General features: G+C 37.2%; 1 protein-coding gene across 1 annotated transcript in view; it reads right to left on the reverse strand.

The window, feature by feature from the left end:
• Positions 1-6,987: 6,987 nt before the first annotated feature.
• Positions 6,988-20,373, reverse strand: part of ODAD2 (outer dynein arm docking complex subunit 2) — a 203,015-nt gene continuing 189,629 nt past the window's right edge. The window contains exon 18 of the mRNA XM_044678938.1: positions 6,988-7,479. Within this exon, the coding sequence (XP_044534873.1) occupies positions 7,366-7,479 (114 nt within the window). The 3' untranslated portion in view covers positions 6,988-7,365. The remainder of the gene's footprint in view (positions 7,480-20,373) is intronic.

Consider the following 20,373-nt stretch of genomic DNA (forward strand, 5'->3'; position numbering starts at 1 on the left):
GAATCTATCACCTACATGCCTTTCTGTCCCTCCAGATACTAAGATTTCCCTCTCCAAAAGGTTACCTTGAATGTGTTTTGTATATATTTAGTATTTTGCTCCATATATAAAAACTGATCTCATTCTTAGACCTGCAAAAGATGGGGCAGATTGTCCAGGAGCTAGGTAAAGAGGAGGAGAGAAAAAGAAAAGGAAGAAGGGTAAAATTGGGACTGGTAGAATCAAATGAATTCTTTGTTAAGAACTTTGCAAACTTTAAAGGGCTATTATATAAATACCAGTTATCAATATCATCACCACCACCATCATGATTTTATATGTGCATATTTTCTTCCCATTCAGCTCTACTGCTTTTCTATCTTTAGATGTCTAACACCTAGCCAGAGACTAGCAAATAGTAGACATTCTTATTGATTAAGCAGGCTAAAATCTGCTTGCTCATTCAGATCCTAAATATTTCCTTACTTTTCTGTCTGTTATGACTGTCTTAAAAAGACTTCAAAGAAAATCAGAGAAAAGTTAAGTGGACGCAGGAAGCATATCAGTTTTGGGTGGATGTTCCTTTTTCGTCCATTTTTAGTTTGGGAAAAAAATTATTTCTGATTCTCCAGTTTCTGAGCTATTCATTGGTGCTCAAGTTCTGTGATTTCCAAACTCTCTAGGTGTCATTATGGTTGGACCATAGAGAGTAGAGGGCACTAGAGTGTGATAAGACTGGAAAGGTCAGATAGTATCCTGTAGAATAGAACTTTAAATGGATCTTGGAAGTATTAGGGAGTTACTGGAGTTTATTAAATAGATGGGGTGAAACGGTCAGATCTGCACTTCAGGAAAATCACTTTGGCAGCTGTGTGGATGATGAATTAAAGTGGGAAGAAACTAGCAGAAGAGAAATGAGGAGGATATTATAAAGGTCACTTGAAATAGATATCATACATTTTGTAATCAATATTGCAAATTTTGTAATAGATATTCCCCAAAGTGAAATAAGGTGATGACTGTGAGTTTATAGAAGGGACATATGTGAAAAATGTTGTAGAGATAGAAATGACAAGTTTTGGCAAATGACTGGATAAACAGAGTGACTGAGAGGGAGAAGTCAAAGATAGCACCGAAAGTTTGAACCTAGATGACTAGAAGGATAGTGGTGTCCTTGATAACAATAGTGAAATTCAGAAAATGGGTGGGTTTGGGAGAAAATATAATGAGTTCTGTTTTGGACATGTTGAATTTGAGATGCCTTTGAAACATTCAATTTGAAATGTCCAAGAGACAGTTGGTGATGTGAGACTGGAGCTCAGGAGAGAAACTTGAACAGACATGAAGATCTGAGAGGCATCGACACAGAGATGGTAATTGTACCATAGGAACTGAAGAGGTTACCAAGTGAGAGAATGCAGAAAGAGAATAAATGAGGTCCCAGAACCAAGTCTTTGGGGGATACCCTGCAGTTTGCTGGCCTGAGGAATGATTTTAGTAGAGTGGCAAAGACTTTAACAACTAGCATTTTGAAAACTAATTAAAACATTTCGTTTTTGGAAGATTGTGCATCTGAATTAGCTATTGCAAGTTTCATAAAAACCTACTGGTGTGACAATATCCTGTAAACTATTGTATTGGATATAAATAATAGAAGATCCAGGTGTGAGGGGCCAAGTTAATACTTGCCTTACAGGCTTCTCAATAGCCTTAATAAATGAAATACACTTTCTGTCACCAAGTATCCGGTGGCCACTGATTAGTTTAACAACTCAAATGGATCTGGATAATGCTGAGATATTGCTGGATTGAGATCTTAATATACTTTTTATATACTCATAGGCTTGAGGAAGGGATATACTATGGAGAATATTGTCAGGGTCCATCAGAGGAGTTTGAAGCATCCTCAACACTTCCCATCTTTCAATGCAAGGTATTTCCTTTATAGCTTGCTTAAACCCTTCCTACAAAAGAAAGACAAAAATGGATCCAGCTGCATGGGTTTTAGGTCTTGGTGGACGACAGTCTCTCATTTTACTGCATTGTTATCTCTCAGTTTTATACAAAAGTTTTTGATGAATTCTGGATTTGCACTCAGAGGAACTGGGCTCAAATCCCAGTTTGCTTCTTTTGTGATCATAAGCAAGTGATTGAATCTCATTGAGCTCAGTTTCTTCATCTGTAAAACGGGGAAATCAGACTAAATCAGCTTTGTGGTTTCTTCCAAGCTCCACCTTTATATGCCCATGTGAAATGATAGACAAATACAAACATGGGAAGAAAATCTTAGACAATTATATAATGATGGGAGTGATCAGACATGCAGATCCACCTTCTGTCTCCAATCTCAGCCATCTAAAAGCGTTCACTCTTCCAATTTCCGTGAACTATTAGAACCCAACAAGGTTTTAGGAATAAAGAGTTACTTTCAAGGGTTTCTTATCCTGATGACAGAAAAAGAATGCTGGCTACACATACATAGTGCTGATCAGCTCCAGAAGTCAGTTTTATAAGGGGAAATTTGACAAACTAACTGGGCTGGGAGGTCAAGCCTGGTCCCTGATACTCTCAGAAAGTGCTGGGGAGCTTCAGAGCACATAGACAGTGGGAAAGAGTGGGCAGCACTCAGGACTGCTTAAGGAATTCTCCTTCCCTGAACTACTAAGCCAAAATAGCAGCTGCTAGAGTAAGATCTGTGGTTTAAAGGAGCACAAGTTCATGAATCTCTGGTTATCTTGGGGAATAACAAAGTCTGAGAGCTTCCAGAGCTGCCTTTGACTTGTATGGAATTAATTTCAAGACCCCCAGTCCCAAGTAGGACAAGATGATACATATTGTACACAAAATCCATGCACACAGTCCTGACACCAAACAGTGGAAATAAAAAAAAATAATAATAATTGAAAAAATATGCCTGGGCTAGCAATGGGATAGATGAAGAAATGGTGCCGTCTTCCATATGTATGTTCCTTGGCTGCTAAAGGTGCTTTCATTGGCTTGGAAATCTCTACTAATCAGATCACTATTTTCTGCCATGCCATTTCATTAAAAATAAGCATAAAATTAATGGAATAAAATCCAATAAACTAGCGTACTTCTAAAAGAACTTAACAAAAGACAGACCTTGTTGACCTAATCACATTCTACTGAGCTACTATGTTCCATTTTAAAAAGCTACCAACAAATTCCTGGAGGTTAAGTTCTTTTTTCCATTCTTGGCAAGGGATACACAAGATTATCTTCATACCAATTTACTCTGAATCTTTCGAAGAGGATTCTTCCTGGTTTTGTTCAAGGGGATATTGATATTCTTGGATCTATGAATTTGTTGAAGATAAAAATGAAAATATCTAGTTCCTTCCATTAAGAACAATATTTTTTGGTGACAACTCCTCTCCCTTCCTTCTTTCCACTATCCCCGCCTAAGCTAAATTCCAGGAAATATTTAAAAACTAAGAACAACTGAAGAAGTTTTCATTTTTGTAATTCTAACTTTAATATAATGGCAGCTTAAAATTTAGACCTAGAAATGCTTTTTTCTTCCTATTTTGAATTTTTTTTCAATTCCTTACTATTTTGAAATTTTGATCTTGCTAGATTGAAGAGACACTAACTATTCCCACATCTGATCTTTGTTCCCTCTTTCATTATCAGTTGCTATTTAGGTAATTACAATTATATTTCCCTCTTAATCTCCTCATCAAATCAGTCACCAAATCTTATCAATATCACCTCCAAAGGGGGCAGCTGGGTAGCTCAGTGGATTGAAAGCCAAGCCTAGAGATGGGAGGTCCTGGGTTCAAATATGGCCTCAGACACTTCCCAGCTATGTGACCCTGGGCAAGTCACTTGACCCCCATTGCCTACCCTTACCACTCTTCTGCCTTGGAGCCAAGATGGAAGGTAAGGGTTTAAAAAAATATATCACCTCCAAAGCATCTCTTCCACCATCGCCTTTTCTCCACTCCCATAACCTCTATCCTAAATTAGGTCCAGACCCTTTCTCATTTGGACAGTACAGTGTAGAATATTGGGATAAGGCCTGGATTTGTAGTCAGAGGACCTGGACCTGAGTTCAAACTTCAGCTCTTTTTACTTATCATGACCTTGCAAGTCATTTGACTTCTCTAAGCCTAACTTTCCTCTTCTATAAATGAGGGCGCATTAGATTAGATAACTTCTGAGATCCCTTAGCTCAAAATTTATGATATGTATCACTATACTGCTAGTTAGCACAGGAGGGAGGGAGAGAGAGAGAGAGAGAGAGAGAGAGAGACAGAGACAGAGACAGAGACAGAGAGACAGAGACAGAGACAGACAGAGAGAGAGAGAGAGACAGAGAGAGAGAGACAGAGAGAGAGAGACAGAGAGAGACAGAGACAGAGAGAGACAGAGAGAAAGAGAGAGAGACAGAGAGAGAGAGACAGAGAGAGACAGAGACAGAGAGAGACAGAGAGAAAGAGAGACAGAGAGACAGAGAGACAGAGAGACAGAGAGACAGAGAGACAGAGAGAGAGAGAGACAGAGAGAGAGAGAGAGAGAGAGAGAGAGAGAGAGAGAGAGAGAGAGAGAATTTACTTAACTCTGTATATGTCATTCTACACTAGTAGAATATAAGCTCTTTTAGGGTAGGTATGATTTTTTTTAATTTTATTTTTTTTGTCTTGGAAAAGTACTTAGCACAATATATGTGCTCAGTAAAAGGTTGTTGGGTTGAATTAAAATTTTATCAGCATGTGAAATCCTGGTGGTCAGGATCTATGCAAACTGGCATCTTTAAAAATAGAGTGTACTAAGATCTTCCATTTCACCTGCTCTAAGCCCCCATATCTCCAAATGTCTAGTGAGCATCTCCATTTGTATCTCAATGTCATTTTAAACTCAATTTGTTCAAGCCTGAATTGGTCTCTCCTCTCCCCATACATTAACCAGTTGCCCCTTCTGATTTGCTTGCTCTTTGATTCATATGATTACAGCTGCCACAATCTATAGCCTTAAGAGATATATTTTAAAAGAAAAATTCCCCAGAGTGGCCATGGGCAAATAATTTACACTATCTGAGCTTCAGTTTCCTCATCTGTAAAATAAGGATTAAAATATTTGAACTGCTTCCCTCTCAGAGTTGTTCAGAAAGTATTTCACAAAACTTAAAGCACTATGAAAGTGTTAAAAGAAAAAAAGAAAAAAGTAAAAAATGACCATTAAATGTGGGCTGTGCGCTTTTAGAGAAAGATAACACGAATGCTGTGCTGGCATCCAGTGAAATGTTCAAAGACCTGAGGCATATTTCTTACCAAATAATAGATAGGTTTTCTATCCCAGCTTTTGAGTAGGGCCATGAAAAGAATTGCACAAGAAAAGAGGACAGAGATCAATTGTAATCTGCGCTGATGGAAAGGGAACTTACAACTACATAATTTCAAACACTCCAAGTATTAAGTTAATCAAAGTTGGGCATGATACTTTTTAGCTGCTGTTGTAAATTAAAGGGCTGGCATCTTTTTGTCCCAAATGAACTTTCTCAACCCACTAACAAAAATAGTATCTGTGGAGTTAGACTGAGTATTCCAGGGCCAGGTACAAGCAATCAGTCAAAAAACAGATAAAGGTAGTGCTAAATCTTTTCTGGAAAATGAATGCTTTGCCAAGTAAGACTCGGTTCCACTTGCTGAATTGCAAACTTTTCCTTCTTCTTCCTTTATTTTAAATTATGCTATGTGTTAGGACTCCATGTTCACATTAGAATTGCGCAAAACCTTGGCACCTATGAATGGAATGATACTTGATTTGCCGAGTTTATATCATTAAAACTTGCAGCTTCTAGAATGGTCGAAATGTGCAGAGTGCACAGCATTATTTTAATAAATCTCATTTGACTTGACATGAAGGCAAAAGGATAAAGCCAGGAGCCCCTTAAGAGTCCTATTATTAAGGGATATGCCAGGTTCCTGGCTTTTTCTCTGCCTTTGGATATTTTCCATCCCATACCTCTAGTTCTAAGCTACAACATTTGTAAATCTTTGTTAATGATGATGCTGCATTTTGGAGACCAGAACCCATGGTTAGCACTTTCCCATTTTATCACCAATCTGCAAAGTTTTGAAAATGAATCAGCTTTATTTTACAAATACTCAGACATTCTTAAAGGCCTCCTCAGATCTTTCCATCATATATTCCACTGGTATTATTAACTCATCTTGTTGAAGCTGTCCTCATCTTCCCCTCTGATTTGTACAAATTGTTTACATTTTAATTCAATTAAGCTCGTTATCTGCTCCAACTTATGACAAATATACACAGTCCTTGCTATTATTCAATAAAAACTGCTAGCCTGCCCTTCAAAGCAATAAATGAGACTTGTCAGTGTTGTAAGTCTGTTTCCTGAATTGATATGTACAAAGCAATTTTTTAAGGTATTAGTTGCTGGGTACAGTTAGTTCCCAAACATTTAGTGCACTGAGTTTACATATGGGATTCTTTAAGTGGGTTCTAATGTTTCTATAATCTGGTAAAATGCTATTAATCTTTTGTAGCCACTTTTTAAAAAGTACTCTGTGTGCTGAAAACAGGTTTAAAATTCAAACCAATTTTATGTGGAGTTATACACTATCATTACATGAGCATAATTAATTATCTTAATAAAAGGTTTGGTGGATCCTTGTAAGGAACACAGCACTCTTAATTGTTTATGTTGCTAAAATTCAAACAAAAATAATTATTCATTGCTTATTTGTTCATGTTTTGCATTACCTGATAGAGTTAAGATTATATAGCATCTTGTTAGATGCTTGGTAGTATTTAGGAGAAATTTGGGATGACCTTGGAATGATCTCTACAGTTCCAGCTGCTTACTTTAAACTCATACAATACCAGATGTGGAATTAGTGCGTCTGCATTCAAACGCTCTCCTGCAGATTTCGAGTGATGAAACAGACAGGACCATAATGACAGGCTGATTAGACAGGTTTGGCAGAAAGGGAATTCTGAAGCTATCCATGAATCATGTAGAGCTGCATGAAATGCAGGCCACATCTTTACTAAAATCACAGACATATAAAAGCATCACTGACATGAATATTTTAGAAAAATTGGGGTTATTTTCAGGGGAAATCGTCATAGATTTTAATAGGGATGGGTTTATGTTACTGGCATCCTGCAACACACTAAGTTGACTAAAAGGATGCGTGCCCTTTTTAGCTTAAAAAGCATCCTTTCCTTCTTTAATTTGTGTGTTTTCATTTAGGCATTTGCCTTTTTCCCCCCTCTTTTCTTCTTCTTTTTAAAAAGGGATTGCTAATAAATGCCTCCCTATTTATGCTGCCTGGCCATGAAATCACATGTTCAGTGTCACATAAAATTTAGTACCTAGTAAAATCTGTTCAGACTTCAACTATATTTTGCCTTCTCTGTTGCTAGAGCCAGCCTACGGATGTTTGCAATACAACCAGCTGCAGCTTCTTGCAGGACTTCATCAGGAGAGCCAACCATATCCAGTAAAAGCTAGGGCAAAAAGAAAGGGCAGGGAGGAGAGAGAGAGAGAGAGAGAGAAAAGAGACAAAGATTAATCTCAAAGCTAAGCATAATGAAATCATGTGACTGAAACAATTTCAAATCATCAATGTCTAAAAAGAAGATCATGGGCAAGGATTAGAGGATGGTTTTAGGCAATACCGTAAGTGAAAGTAGACCTGATAATGATGATATGAAGGGTCTGGGGACATAAATGACCTTCTATTATTAAAAGCTATTTCCACGTTTCTGGTTTTTTTCCTTTTGCCTTTGGATATTTCCCATTTCATTCATTAGGTAAATTCAAGTCCTAATGATTTTGCTTCTCCAATATCTTTCTCATTCCTCCCTCCCCATTCTGATTGCCACCTCTATTTCGACATCTTATTAACTCTTCTTTTTTCCCACTTATTCATGTTTACTGTGTGCTCTTCCTAACCCTTTCCCCCATTACAAATAGATAAAGTCCATCAAGACAAATCTCCACATTGGTCATATAAAAAAATCTTCACCTTTCTGTTATGAGGTGGGCAGCATGTTTCATTAGTCCTCTAGAATTATCCCTGGCCATTACACTGATAAGAATTCAGCCCCAAAGTATTCTATCACATTTTTATACCATAACTTGTTGATCTCTCCTCCCTTTTTATGGACATCCTCTCAAATTCCCATACTTTGTTACTTCAGAGGCATAAATATTTTTTGCATATCCTTAGAGTTTTTTTTAGAATAAATCCTTCTCTTGATCTACCCTCCCTCTAATCCCCCCTCTTTGCTGGTACCCTTTTCATCCTGTTTCTTGAAATGTTTTTGTACCCAACTCCGCATGTATGTTATTCCTTCCTTTGCCCGATTCAGATGAGAATGAGGTTAATATGTCAGCTGCTTCCCTCCACATCCTTACTTCTTTTTTATATAGATGTCTTTTCTGCACCCTGATTATATGACAATTTCCCTAAATCCTCTTTTTCCTTCCCTCAAGCCTGTGAATTATTCTTCCCCTCTTACCCCCATTCTTTTCTTCAATCACCAAGACATAACAAAACTATTCTCAGGCCCTTTCTAATTAGACTCCCTTTATGACTCCTGATGATAAGAAGAGTTCAGAGAAGATACCTGTATCATCTCCTCATGTTAGAACGTAAGCAGTTTAACTTCATCACATTATTCATTCACATTTACCTTTTGATGCTTCTGTTCACTCCTGTGTTTGACCTTTAAAGTTTCTCTGCATCTCTAGCCTTTTCATTAGGAATATTTGGAAGTCATCTATTTCATTTAATATCTATTTTTCCTCTGTGGCATTATATTCATATTTTCTGGGTAAATTATTCTTGACTATAATCTCTTAAAAGTTAATTCCTCAATCTTCTTTCCATAGCACTCATTTCTTTTCCATTTTTTCCTCAAATACTTACAATTTAATTTATAAATGTTAAAACTTTTACAACTCTGGCTTTATCTCTTTAAGAATTCTAGTTAGGTTTGTGTCCAAGCTGTGTGTTCCTTTGAAGCATTGCTTGTAGATGTTTTAGAGTCTATCTTTTGTTTTTCATCTTGAGTGTCCCTGCCACTATAAAAGCTTTTATTGTGGTGTAATTCTTTTCTTGTTTTTTTTCATTCTTCAAGCCTTCTTCCTGACTTTGATCTAGATGTCCTAGGTTCTATGGTATTTCTGGAAGGAATGCCTGAGGTAGTCTTGTTGCTGCACAAAGTGTTGTTATTTTAGGGTCTCAGGGAAGGGTCAGGATCCTATAAGCTTTAAAGGTCTCTCAAAATGTCTGATTAGAGCAGAGTCTGGTTTCTGCCTTCCTATCAGAGATCTATAAGTTCCTGGCCAGGGTTTAAAACACATTGCTGATGGACTCAGACCCTATCATCTACCTGGGAAGCTCTGTTAGTTCAGAGTATCAGAATTATAGGTTCCCCTTTGGTGTGGGATTCCTGCCTTGTTTATTCCTTTGCAAGCTGAGCTAGATGCTAAAAGTGAGAACATATTCTGTACTTGAAGAATGAGCCACATCTCTGAAGATGCTTTTGCTTCTAAGCATTCTCCTCTCTACATACATAGCCCAGGACTCCCTACTGTAAACATCACTCCTCTGAGCGGTCCCTTTCTCAGTCTACCCTGGATCTATGTCTCAAACCTGGATAATGGGTAACAAAGCCATCAGTTCACCCCTCTCTCCATCTCAGCAACCCAGTATAGGTCTAGTAGTGCCCTATGTGAATCTAGGACCTTCTCTTGTCCTGGTACAGTGTTTTCCTGGGCACTGGAGTGTTCCACATGGGTCATACTCCTAACTGATCTCATCCCCAGTGTCCACCTACCTCTCCATCTTCCTGTGCTGAACTGGGCTAAACAAGTGATTCACAATAGCTTCTGACTTCCTCTGTCAGGATTGAATATGGCATATTTTCTAGGTCTTTTTGGAAGTGAATATGGAGAGGAGCTCACTATACAGTCTCTTGACCTTATTAACAACCTCCTCCATTTCCAACTCCCTCACCACAGCATCACTTCTGGATTGCTATTCCTTAAGGCAGAACACATCAAAGTGGCAAAGTTAGGACTTGAGTCTCAATTCTTTGGCCCTAAGTTTAGTTCTCTTCCTATTGTACCATGATCTAGCACAACTTTATGGAGTTATTTTACATTATTCATCTTCCTTTTTTTGGAGGAAGTTGGCAGCATATTCCCATCAGAAGAGGGCAGTGGTGGCAAAGAAGACTATCTCACTATAGGTAGAGTTGCCCTAACAGGAACCTACCTGTGCCCCTATGAGGGGTGGGGTAGGAAAGGAGGTTTACCTGGAGAGGAACACCATAGATAAGAAAAATGGATAAGACTGGGTGAAAGAACAGGATACCAATCCATTGTGTAGGCTGTTCAAACACCATGAAGTGAGCTGAGATACATATCTAGCAATCTCTAGACTGTCAGAGGAAAGGAAACATGACTCTGTTCCAGGAGAAGAAGGGTGACACCACCAGAAGCCAACAGCCTGGGACACAGCCTCAGAAACTTTGCTTTAGTTATGGATATGGATGCTTAGTATATGTTTATTGATTGTATTTACGCCCATCTAACCCCACGATTAGAGAGCTAATGAAATCCATTTTCTAGAATTCTGGCTCATAAAAAGTCCCAGCTCTACTTGTCTAGGCATTTGCATGGTATTAGTTTATGTTTGTTTGTGTTTTAACTAAAATTTTATTTACTGAAGAGGGGATAAAATAGAAGTTGCAGTTGCCACCATATTAATTAGTAATACACAGCAATGTATTCATTTAAAAATACACTTCATATAAAACAGGACATTACCAACAATTCTGTTACTATCCACTAATGTCAAAATGAAAAATGATGTTACTAACTCCTTAATTTAAGTATAAATATATATACATATTTGTAAAATAATGTTAGCTAATATTTAACAACTAGTTTTGCAAAGTGCTTTACACATGTTATATCTCATTTGATTTTTATCTTTATACTTATGTGAGGTAGGTTACTTTACTTTACAGATGAAAGAACTAAGACTACACCAAGTTAACTTGTATGAGGCAAGATTTGAATTTGGGTCTTCCCTGTCTCAAAGTTCACTGCCATACCTAGTTACTCAAAACACCTTTACGAAGTATTATATATGCATACATATAATACTTTGTTAATTATATATAATACATATATGTACATATTCATTACTTGATCCTCACATCAACTCTGTGAGAATATTATGTTATAATCCCCACTTTATAGATGAATAAACCGAGTCTCAAAAAAAGATTTAATGATTTGCTCATGATCACACAACTCCTAAGTGTCAGTGTCAGAATTTGAACTCAGATCTTGCCTGACTCTAGGCTCAAAGCCTTTTTCATTATGCTTTCCTGCCTCCACAGTAGAATATCACTTTGTTAGGACAACTATGGTTATACTTATTTCCATTTGATTTTATGAAGTGAGTCTTGTTTAGAGAAAAGATTAGTCATCTTAGCTTTGGAATGCTAGTCACAATGTTAATAGAAAACAAATAACTAAGTATGTGTTTAAAATTTCTGATATCATTAAGCAATAGAAAAAGGATCATTATCTGACTTGGAGTGAAGCTCAGAGGAATAAGAGCTTTCATTATCTGGAATTATTTTAAGATTCAGCTGAAAGATGTTGCATATCCCAAAATCGTATAAGACATAGCTTTTTGGGTCAAGCCATTCAACCCAATTTCAATTTTGTGACACCAAGGGATTTTTACAGATGGGAACTCTATGGCATTAAACCCAAATGGTTAAGATCCATCCCTTTTGCCCCTCACTTCTCTCAGTCACCCAATATAATCTATTCTAATTCATCTGCAACTTTATATGATTCCTTTAATCTGTTTATATTTATAAGCATGAAACATCTCTGGTGAATAATGAGTTCTGTATTCTTATTACCCATTACATAAAATGATACCTCCTCCCTCCTTTTGTATGTCCCCAAACTACCTTTTTCAAGTTTTAAGAGATGTTCCATAATCTCAGTATTTGGAGATGAACAAGTCTGTGCCTACTTTATCAACAAGCTTCACAATTATATAAATTATGTTTCTTCTCAGCCTAAATCTTTCTAAATAGCAGTTAAGAGCATAGTTGACTAGGAAAGTTGAGATGTCACTGTTAGAGGTCAGCAAATCAAAAAGACAGGAGTCAGGTAAAATAAATGATGAATTTAGTTTTAGACATAATGCTCGTTTTTAAAAATTAATTTTTATTTTGAAATTATTTTCCATGTTTACATGATTCATTTTCTTGCCCTTCCCCCTCCCAGAGCTGACAAGCAATTCCACTGGGTTGAACAACTGTTATCACTTGATACTCACTTCCATATTATTCATTTTTGGCAAAGAGCAATCTCTTACAGCCTAAACCCCAACTCACACACCCACATAAACATATGATAAGTTATGTCATATGTTTTGCTTTTGCATTTCCACTCCCATAATTCTTTCTCTCAGTGTGGATAGCATTCTTCCCCATAAGTCCTTCAGGAATGTCCTGGCTCGTTGCATTGCTACTAGTAGCAAAGTCCATTACATTGGATTGTTCCATAATGTTTTACTTTCTGTGAACAGTGTTCTCCTGGTTCTGCTCATTTCACTCTGCATCAGTTCACTGACGTTCTCCCAGTTCACATAGAAACCCTCCAGATCATCGATCCTTTACAGCACAATAGTATTCCATCACCATCATATACCACAATTTTTTTAGTCATTCCTCAGTTAAGGGATACCCTCTCATTCCCCAATTTTTTGCCACCACAAAGAGCACAGCTATGAATATTTTTGTACAAGTATTTTTCCTTATTATCTCTTTAGCGTACAAACCTACTAGTAGTGGTATGGCTGGATCAAAGTGCAGGCATTCTTTTAAAGCCCTTTGGGCATAGTTCCAAATTACCTTCCAGAATGGCTGGATTAATTCACAACTCCATCAATGCATTAGTGTCCCAATTTTGCCACAACTCCTCCAACATTCATTATTTCCCTTTACCGTCATATTGACCAATCTGCTAGGTGTGAGGTGGTACCTCAGCATTGTTTTGATTTGCATTTCTCTAATTATGAGAGATTATAATACTCATTTTTTAGAAATTATGAACTTAAGAAAAACACCTTACATTCTGTCTTAGAATTAAGACTAAGTATCCATTCTAAGTCAGCAGAGCAGTAAGGATTAGGAAGTGTCTGAGTCCAGATTTGAACCTGGGACCTCCCGATTCCAGATCTGACACTCTGTCCACTGTGCCACCTAGGTGCTCCATGAGCTTAGTTTTAAAGGGATGCCGTTGGAATGGATCAAATGGTGTTCAGGAGATAATAGAGAACTGGGGATGGGAATGGAGGTTTAGGTGTTGTTAGCACCAAGTGATTATGAAAGCTGTTGGAGTCATAGGACATACATACGATCTGAAGCAAAAAGGGATTTTTGATATCATTTATTCCATCCCACTTATTTCCAGTGAGGAAGCTAAAGCCTAGAGAGGTTAAATAAGTCAAGTTACACAAAAAAGATAGGATTCAAATCTATATCCTCTCATTCTAAATCCACCATATTTTCTATCACAACATGCCCCCCTCAAAAGAACTGCAATGATCAAGGGTGGTATTAAAACCTATCAATCAATTGGGCTCTATTGATTAAAAATAAGCATTTATTAAGCATCTACTATGTACAAGCCTATGTGGAAAGCTTCTATTAGTCTAATGCCCTTTGATAAGATCACTAGAGAAGAGTATTCAGGAAAAGGGAAAGAAGCCCAAGGATCTTAGGAAATATCTCCCTTAATGGGTGAAAAGAGGAGGAACAAAGAAGACAGATATTGTGGTGTCTTGTCATTTGCCTGTACACTATTAGAATGCATTTCAAACACTTGGCACTTAATAGATGTAAGTCAGTGTGAGTAAAATGCTTTGTAAACCTAAAGTGTCAACTATTATTATTATTTTGTTCTTACCTTTTAATGGAATTTAAAATGATCCTAAGACAAATCAATATATTATTATTATTATTATTATTATTATTATTATTATTATTATTATTATTATTATTCCCTTATCTTCTGGTTCTATTGGTTCTAAGGCAGAAGAGCAGGAAGAGCTAGGCAATGGGGGTTAAGGGACTAGCTAAGATCCTGCAGCTAGGACATATCTGAGGCAAGATTTGAACCCAGGTCTTCCCATCTCCAGACCTGGCTTTCTATCAACTGAGTCACTTACTTGCTTCCTCTGCTATTATATTGCATTTAATGGTCAAGGAACTGCTGAACAGCAGATGAAACAACTGCTTTTTAGAACTAAAGAAAAATATTAGGACATAAGCTCATCTCTTCTAGGCTTCCTGAAAGCAAGCTTGGTACAGCTCCAAAATAAGACAGGATGACCTCATCCCGTTGCTATATGATTTTGATTTCATCCACAATATCTGTATTTTGAAAGTTTTTCCTTCCATATTGTTTGGAGATGATTAGTATTTCATATGGTGATATATACTAAAATGTTCTTAGCTTATTATGGATCATTGTTCTATCTGGATGAAGGTGAGCACCAGTTTGGTATGTGATCATGTTCTGGTTTCAGTATTTAATTGGTTGAGTAATTAAGGATATTTTGAGGTCTTTATTTGTAAAAAGTGGGCCAGCTAGGCAGAATGGATGGAATGCCAGGCGTGGAGTCAGGAAGACTCCTCTTTCTGAGTTCAAGTCCAGCCTCAGACACTTACTGGCTGTATGACCCTGGGAAAGTCACTGACTCTTTGTTTGCCTCAGTTTCCTCATTTGTAAAATAAGGATAATAACAGCACCTACCTTCCAGGATTGTTGTGATGTTCATGTGAGATAATAATTATAAAGCACTTAGCAGAGTGCCTGGCACGAAGTAAGTGCTATAAAAATATTGCCTACTATTATTTTTATCCTGCTTTATCATGTATCCTTGAAATAGCTAGCAATCTTCCTCTTATTTGGTGAGGAAGTATTAACATTTTATAGCTAGCTTAGGTTGATAGACACTCTAATTTGTTAATATTTTATGGGGTTTTGTTAGAATACAGTTTTCTAAAATATTAATATGTAGTTAATTATAGTTTACAGTTTTAAAAGAACACTTGAAACTGATATTTTGGAAGTATTAATGGGTTTATTGTTAATGTTAATTTAATAATATAAATAGTACAAGTAATAATAATAATTGAATATATATGGGGGTTTTAGATCCATTTAATCATTTTAATTGCCTCTTTCTTGGCCTTCTTCAGTTACATTGTCTAATTTCTTTCTCGATGATGTCCATTATGAAATTTTGTTGTTCTTCCCAAAGAATATTAGACAGATGTCTCTTAGGAACATTTTACAAAGATACCTAGGATACTTCTCTTGGATTGCTACTGAAAGCTGAGGGCCCATAATTCAGTGCATTTGGGGTTATTTCTCCAAAATTCATTACTCTATATTTCATAATGAAATTAATCTGCCACTTTTTGGTCCCCTCAGAAAGCATGCTAGCTTGTCTTGATTTCTAGCAAAATCCATAGTTAACATTTCTCTGTCCACTAACATCAGTGCCTATTGACTCTTTGCTCATATTTCCTGCTTCAAATCTGGTTCTTTTATCCAGTGATAAAACAATCCCACCAGTCTTGGTGGTAGTAATTTTTTGAGCTTTCAGGGTGGAATTCAATCTAAAGTTTTTCTGTATACTGGAAGACCAGTGGGGAATGCTCCTTGCCCACATACTTATTAACCTGCATTCTAAAAGAGAAATCCATCATCATTTCCCCTTTTAGTAGGTTATTTTGTCTTCTCCCCACATAAAGCTTATGTTTACCAGAGAGACGTTTAAAAAATCTCATTCTATCAGCTTGCCAGGTATGAAAGTGAAACTCTACAGTCTACAAGCCTCAGGGTCTTGTCTGGAACCATTTTATGACCTATTTCTTAATACTTAACTTTTTTTTTTCCTACTGCAATTTGGGTACCACATTTAATGTGGATGTAATGACTTCTTCCCTTAGCAGTGCTCCAATTTGAACTTTTCCATCAATTAATAAATCAATGAGCATTTATCAAATGCCTCCTATCCTAGGCTGGTACTACATGTAGAGCTAAGGATTTGTGGACAAAAAGGAAACAGTCCTTGTCCTCAAGAAGCTATTTCTTGACTTAGCTCTTCTCAGTAATACAAAGATCCAAGACAAAACCAATGGACCCATGATGAAGATGCTATCCACCTCCAAAGAAAGAAATGAGAGAATCTGAAGGCAGATTAAAGCAGACTATTTTGAATTTTTTTGTCTTTTTTTCCTTTTGGGGCTCTGTTTTCTTTCACAACATGACTAATATGGACATATGTTTTACATGATTACACACGTAACCTATATCAATTTGCTTGCTCTCTCAATGAGGGAGAGGGGCAGAAGGGAGGGAGAAAAATTAGAAATAAGCATTTTTAACATGAACATTAAAAATTGCTCTTACATGTAATTGGGGGAAAAGTAAAATAGAAAAAAGAGAAGCTAACCTTCTTTAGCAAGAGGACATTTTATAACCTTAAAAGGAAACTCTAGAGATATCTAAAGTACAAACTTCACCCTGTCTCTCTCTTCCTCAAGAAGCTTGTCTAGGATAAAATACAAACTGCCTCATCTGGCATTTAAAACCAAATGTGGGCCAACCCTAATTAGACCTAGTCTAGCAGGTTCAAGGTTTAAAATACAATAAACACTTCTGGACCATAAAAACCAATTAAAAGCCACTTCACTAATGAAAAATTCAAAGAACATAGTCTAAAAGGATACAAAGGACATAAAATATTTCTTCCTCTATAGTCATTAATTCAGGAAGATGCCCTGCAAATAATTGAGCTCAAAACTATCTCTGATGCCCCTTGTCCTCAGACTATGCCTCTAGAAATGGAGGGGACTAGAAAATGAACCCAGTATTTATCAGCACACACTCTGTGACTTCATAATGCAATCCTATAGAATTCCATTGCATTCTAGGAATCAAGGGATGAAGATAGTTGGTTGATTGCATGGACTCGCTTAAGGTACATTCAAAGGCCATTAATTAACCAACCAAAGTGAACTGGTCCTCATTTCTGTTTTCAAGTAAATAGGTAAGAAATGGAGGGTTCTCAGGTTTGGGGCTATGCGATCCATTCGCCCATGGCCCTAGTGCTGCTTTTGTCTTTGTTATGTCTATTATTGCTAACTTCTAGGTGAAAATTAAAGATGACTATGACCTTTTGGACTTCAAAAGGTTGAGAATGGGCTACCAAAACTCTGGGAGCATAGTTGGTGCTAAGATTTGCAGGAAGCTAGTGAGCTACCTGGCACAATCCAGCAGTTCAGAGTTGTGGACTCATTCATCCATTGGCTATGCAACATTTGGAAAGACCTGAGTTTAAATCTGAGCTCAGACACTTATCTGCTTTGTGATTCTGGAAAAGCCACTTAAACTGTTGTCTACCTCATTTTCCTCATCTGTAAAATGGGAGCAATAGAATCTACTTCCCAGAGATGTTGAAATTATATATATATATATATATATATATATATATATATATATAATACACACAGTGCTTTGCAAACTTTAAAGTGCTATGTAAGTACTAATCACTGTTAATATTTTAAGTTTTAGAGAAGACACTTAAGTGCATTGATAGAGGAAATTTCCTTTTTGGGAAGACTCCTTAGACTACTAAAATCACAGGTCTAGCCTCCCCCAAATTGCTTTAACAAGAATAAAATCAATAATAAGGGGACAGAGCCAAGATGGCAAGTAGAAGTAGGGAAAGCTCGAACCACTATGAGAATCCTCTCTAACCAACCTTAAAATAACACCTCAAAACAAATACTGGAGAGAAAGAACCAACAAGGAGACAAAGTGAAGCAACTTTCATGTAGAGAATCACTTGAAGGTAGACAGAAAGGGTCTGGTTCATTGGAATGAAACGGGAGCACAACCCACAAGAGACTATACCAAGGAGTACTAGCACAAACCATCAGCAAGCCCTCCCACCCCACGTCTACTGTTCCAGGTCCTAAACCTGGGCTCAAGCCAATGTTCAGACCCTGAGAACCTGACTAAGGCAATAGCAGTGCAACTCTATGCACACTCCACAAAGTTCCAAGCCCCAGTCTTGCAGTGAGGTCTAGCCTGCAGTGAGGTCTAGAATCCTAGAGCAAGCCAGTCTGCACAACACATCTGATCTATGTAATCCCAGAGTAAGACCAGGAACCCCAGCCCAAGCTTGTAGTGAGGACTTAAAGCCCAATATCAGGCAGGCTACTCCACATGCCTGGTCTGTGTAAGCCCAGGATGAGGCTCTGAGCCCCAGATCAAGACCGTCTGCATCACACTGGCCCCACACCAAGGCCCAGAGCTAGCTCCTACCAAAATTCAAGGCGAAGTTACAAACCCCAGGGCAAGGTAGTCTGCAATGTGCCTAACCTAATGAAGCCCAGAATGAGACCAAAAACCTCTGTCCAAGACTGAAGCTAGACTCTGAGCCCCAGAACAGTATAAACCACAGTGCTCTGAGCTCTGCAGCCATCAACCATCTCAGGGAGTGAGTGACCATCTCAGCAGTGGGAGGTGACTTTCAGAGCTCCTGGCCTATAGGTCATTATGCCACCTTGGAAGAACTAATACTTCCAGAAACCTAGAAATAGAGCTATAAGTTTCATCAAAGAAAAACTGAACTATAAGAAAGTGCCCTCTCTACCCTGAGAATAAAGCCTTCCTTTAAGATAAAAGTGAAAGTCAAGAAAAAGGCTGGGAAAATGAATAAAAAAATTTTAAAACCCTACCTAACCATAGAAAAAAATTATGGCGACAAAGAAGAGCAAGGCACACACACAGAAGGGGATAGTGAAAGCAAAGCAAGCATATAGGGGGCAGCTGGGTGACTCGGTGGATTGATAGCCAGGTCTATAGCTAGATTCAAATCTGACCTCAGACATTTCATAGCTTTGTGACCCTGGGCAAACCACTTGATCCCAATTGCCCAGCCCTTAGCACTCTTCTGCCTTGGAACCAATATACAGTACTGATTCCAAGATAAGAGTTTTAAAAAAAAGGAATTATTAGACTTCTTGAAAGCCATGATTAAAAAAAAATAAAAGGCCTTGACATCATTAAACAAGAAATTATCAAAGAAAACTGCCCCAATATTCTTAAACAAGAGAGTAAAAATCCCCAATTAAAGATTAAATTGGATATCCTAAAAATTAAAGGAGAAAATAAAATCGAAAGTAAGAGAACCATTGAACTAATAAACAAGATTAGGATTTGGTTTTATGAAAAAATAAAACAGATAAAACATTGGCTAATTTCATTTTTAAAAAAGGAAAGAAAAATCAAATAATCAATATAAAAAATGAAAAGGGTGAATTCACCACCAACAAAGAGGAAATTAAAATAATCGTTAGGAGCTATTTTGCTCAATTATATGCCAGTAAGTCTGACAATTTAAGTGAAATGGAAGAATAATTTAAAATTGCCCGAGTTAACAAAAGAGGAAATAGAATACTTAAATACTGTCTCAGGAGGGGGCAGCTGGGTAGCTCAGTGGAATGAGAGTCAGGCCTAGAGACAGGAGGTCCTAGGTTCAAATCTAGCCTCAGCCACTTCTCAGCTGTGTGACCCTGGGCAAGTCACTTGACCCCCATTGCCTACCCTTACCACTCTTCTGCCTTGGAGCCAATACACAGTATTGACTCCAAGACGGAAGGTAAGGGTTAAAAAATAATACTGTCTCAGGGAAAGAAATTGAACAAAATATCAATGAACTCCCTAAAAAAAATCCCCAGGGCTAGATGAATTCACTAGTGAATCCTATCAAACATTTAAAGAACAATTAATCCCAACACTATATAAATGATTTGAGAAAATAGGCAGAGAAGGAATCGTACCAAATTTTTTTATGACACAAATATGATACTGTTACCTGAGCCAGGAAGAATGAAAACAAAGAAAATTATAAGCCAACTTCATTAGTGAATATAGATGCAAAAATTTTAAATAAAATACTAGCAAGGAGTCTGTCACAAGGATCATTCACTATGACCAGATGAGATTTATACAAGGAATGTAGGGCTAGTTTAATATTAGGAAAATTATCAGCATAATGGACCGTATCAATAAGCAAGCTAACAGAAATAAACATGATTTATGATTATTTCAATAGAGGCAGAAGAAGCCTTCAACAAAATACAACACCCATTCCTATTAAAAACACCAGAAAGCATAGGAATGGGTCATTCCTTAAAATGACAAGTAGCATCTATCTAAAACTATCAGCAAGTATCACCTGCAATGGGAATAAGTTAGAAGCATTC

This window comes from Gracilinanus agilis, chromosome 5 (assembly GCF_016433145.1).
Source record: "Gracilinanus agilis isolate LMUSP501 chromosome 5, AgileGrace, whole genome shotgun sequence".
Lineage (NCBI taxonomy): Eukaryota > Metazoa > Chordata > Mammalia > Didelphimorphia > Didelphidae > Gracilinanus > Gracilinanus agilis.